Consider the following 1,121-nt stretch of genomic DNA (forward strand, 5'->3'; position numbering starts at 1 on the left):
AGTACAACTCGTCACCCCCCAATACGTAGCACTGTTAAAACACACTCAGAATCGAAAGATGTCTCCCGTATTAGCCGGGCGGATCATCCCACTGAGAAGAACTACTAAAATCCAGAGGCAACGAGCGGCTACCGAGCTCGGATCTCGTTAGTAAATGTATAGTATAATTCGTCCAAGTCCGGCGAGTTCGAATCTCGGTGCCAGTAGCGATCTAAAGTCGCGAAATCGGTATGGGTATCATAGACGCCGCTGTCGCGATGCGGCGGCCGTTATTTGTCCAACCTCCCTCCTCTCCATTGCAACCTCGCGACAATGGCCTACTTCCTGCCTCGGTTGGTAGATGTGATTTTGCTTGTGCTCATTAGATCACCAATATATTTCTGTAAAAACTTGTTGTGGCTGTCAAGCTTGTCGTGTTCTTCCTTGACTGCCTCTATTCGGTTGAAAATCATTAAGAGAGAATCCTGCAGCGCCCTCGCATGCCTATAATCCGTCAGCCTTAAACCTCGTCAATCTTGTCAGATCAAATTACTTACTTATGAAGCTCTTCCCGAGCCTCGCGCCCCATAACCTCGATATCCTCGCTCGTTCTTCGCGGGCTCATCGCTCTCACATCATCCGGCTCGAGCTCTGGCTCTAGCGGGCCAACCTGAGAGGAATCTCGAGGAACTATAAGAGTGCCGCTGCTCTTGCGGTTAGGCAAGCGTGGTCGAATAGGTACGGGACTATGGATCCCCTGTGTTTCTGCGGTGGATGAAGACGATGAATCCGATCGCTCGGGGGGATTAGGTTTCGTATTTGCGGGCTCACTACTCATCGTGAAGGCGTTGTGTGTGTGTCTAAGTGTGTGTATAATCCTACTACTGGTCCAGACCGTCGGAGGGTTTGCGGAAATGAAGTATTAAGTTGGCGAAAGCGAACGACGTGATGCCCGCGGTATTAGAATGGATCAAAGGTTGACAGGATGCTGTAAAGGTTTACGCCCGTATCCTCCCGTCACCCAAGCTTCCGAGAGATCGCCACCATTCAGCACGGATATTAGGTACTGTGATGTCGGGACGGGTAGAATAAATGCGTATATAGGTATATTGTTCGTGTGCGACGGGCCTGAGGCGCAAGTA

At 50.4% G+C, this 1,121-nt stretch overlaps 1 protein-coding gene across 1 annotated transcript; it reads right to left on the reverse strand.

The window, feature by feature from the left end:
- Positions 1-317: 317 nt before the first annotated feature.
- F5Y00DRAFT_262072 (uncharacterized protein) lies at positions 318-817 on the reverse strand (the record flags this gene model as incomplete). Its single annotated transcript, XM_048011320.1, has 2 exons — positions 318-483; positions 537-817. The coding sequence occupies 2 exons, from the start codon at positions 815-817 to the stop codon at positions 318-320; spliced, it is 447 nt and encodes a 148-aa protein (XP_047864845.1).
- Positions 818-1,121: the final 304 nt, after the last annotated feature.

The sequence above is a fragment of the Daldinia vernicosa genome (assembly GCF_022497035.1).
Source record: "Daldinia vernicosa strain CBS 139.73 unplaced genomic scaffold F5Y00scaffold_23, whole genome shotgun sequence".
Classification (NCBI taxonomy): Eukaryota; Fungi; Ascomycota; class Sordariomycetes; order Xylariales; family Hypoxylaceae; genus Daldinia; species Daldinia vernicosa.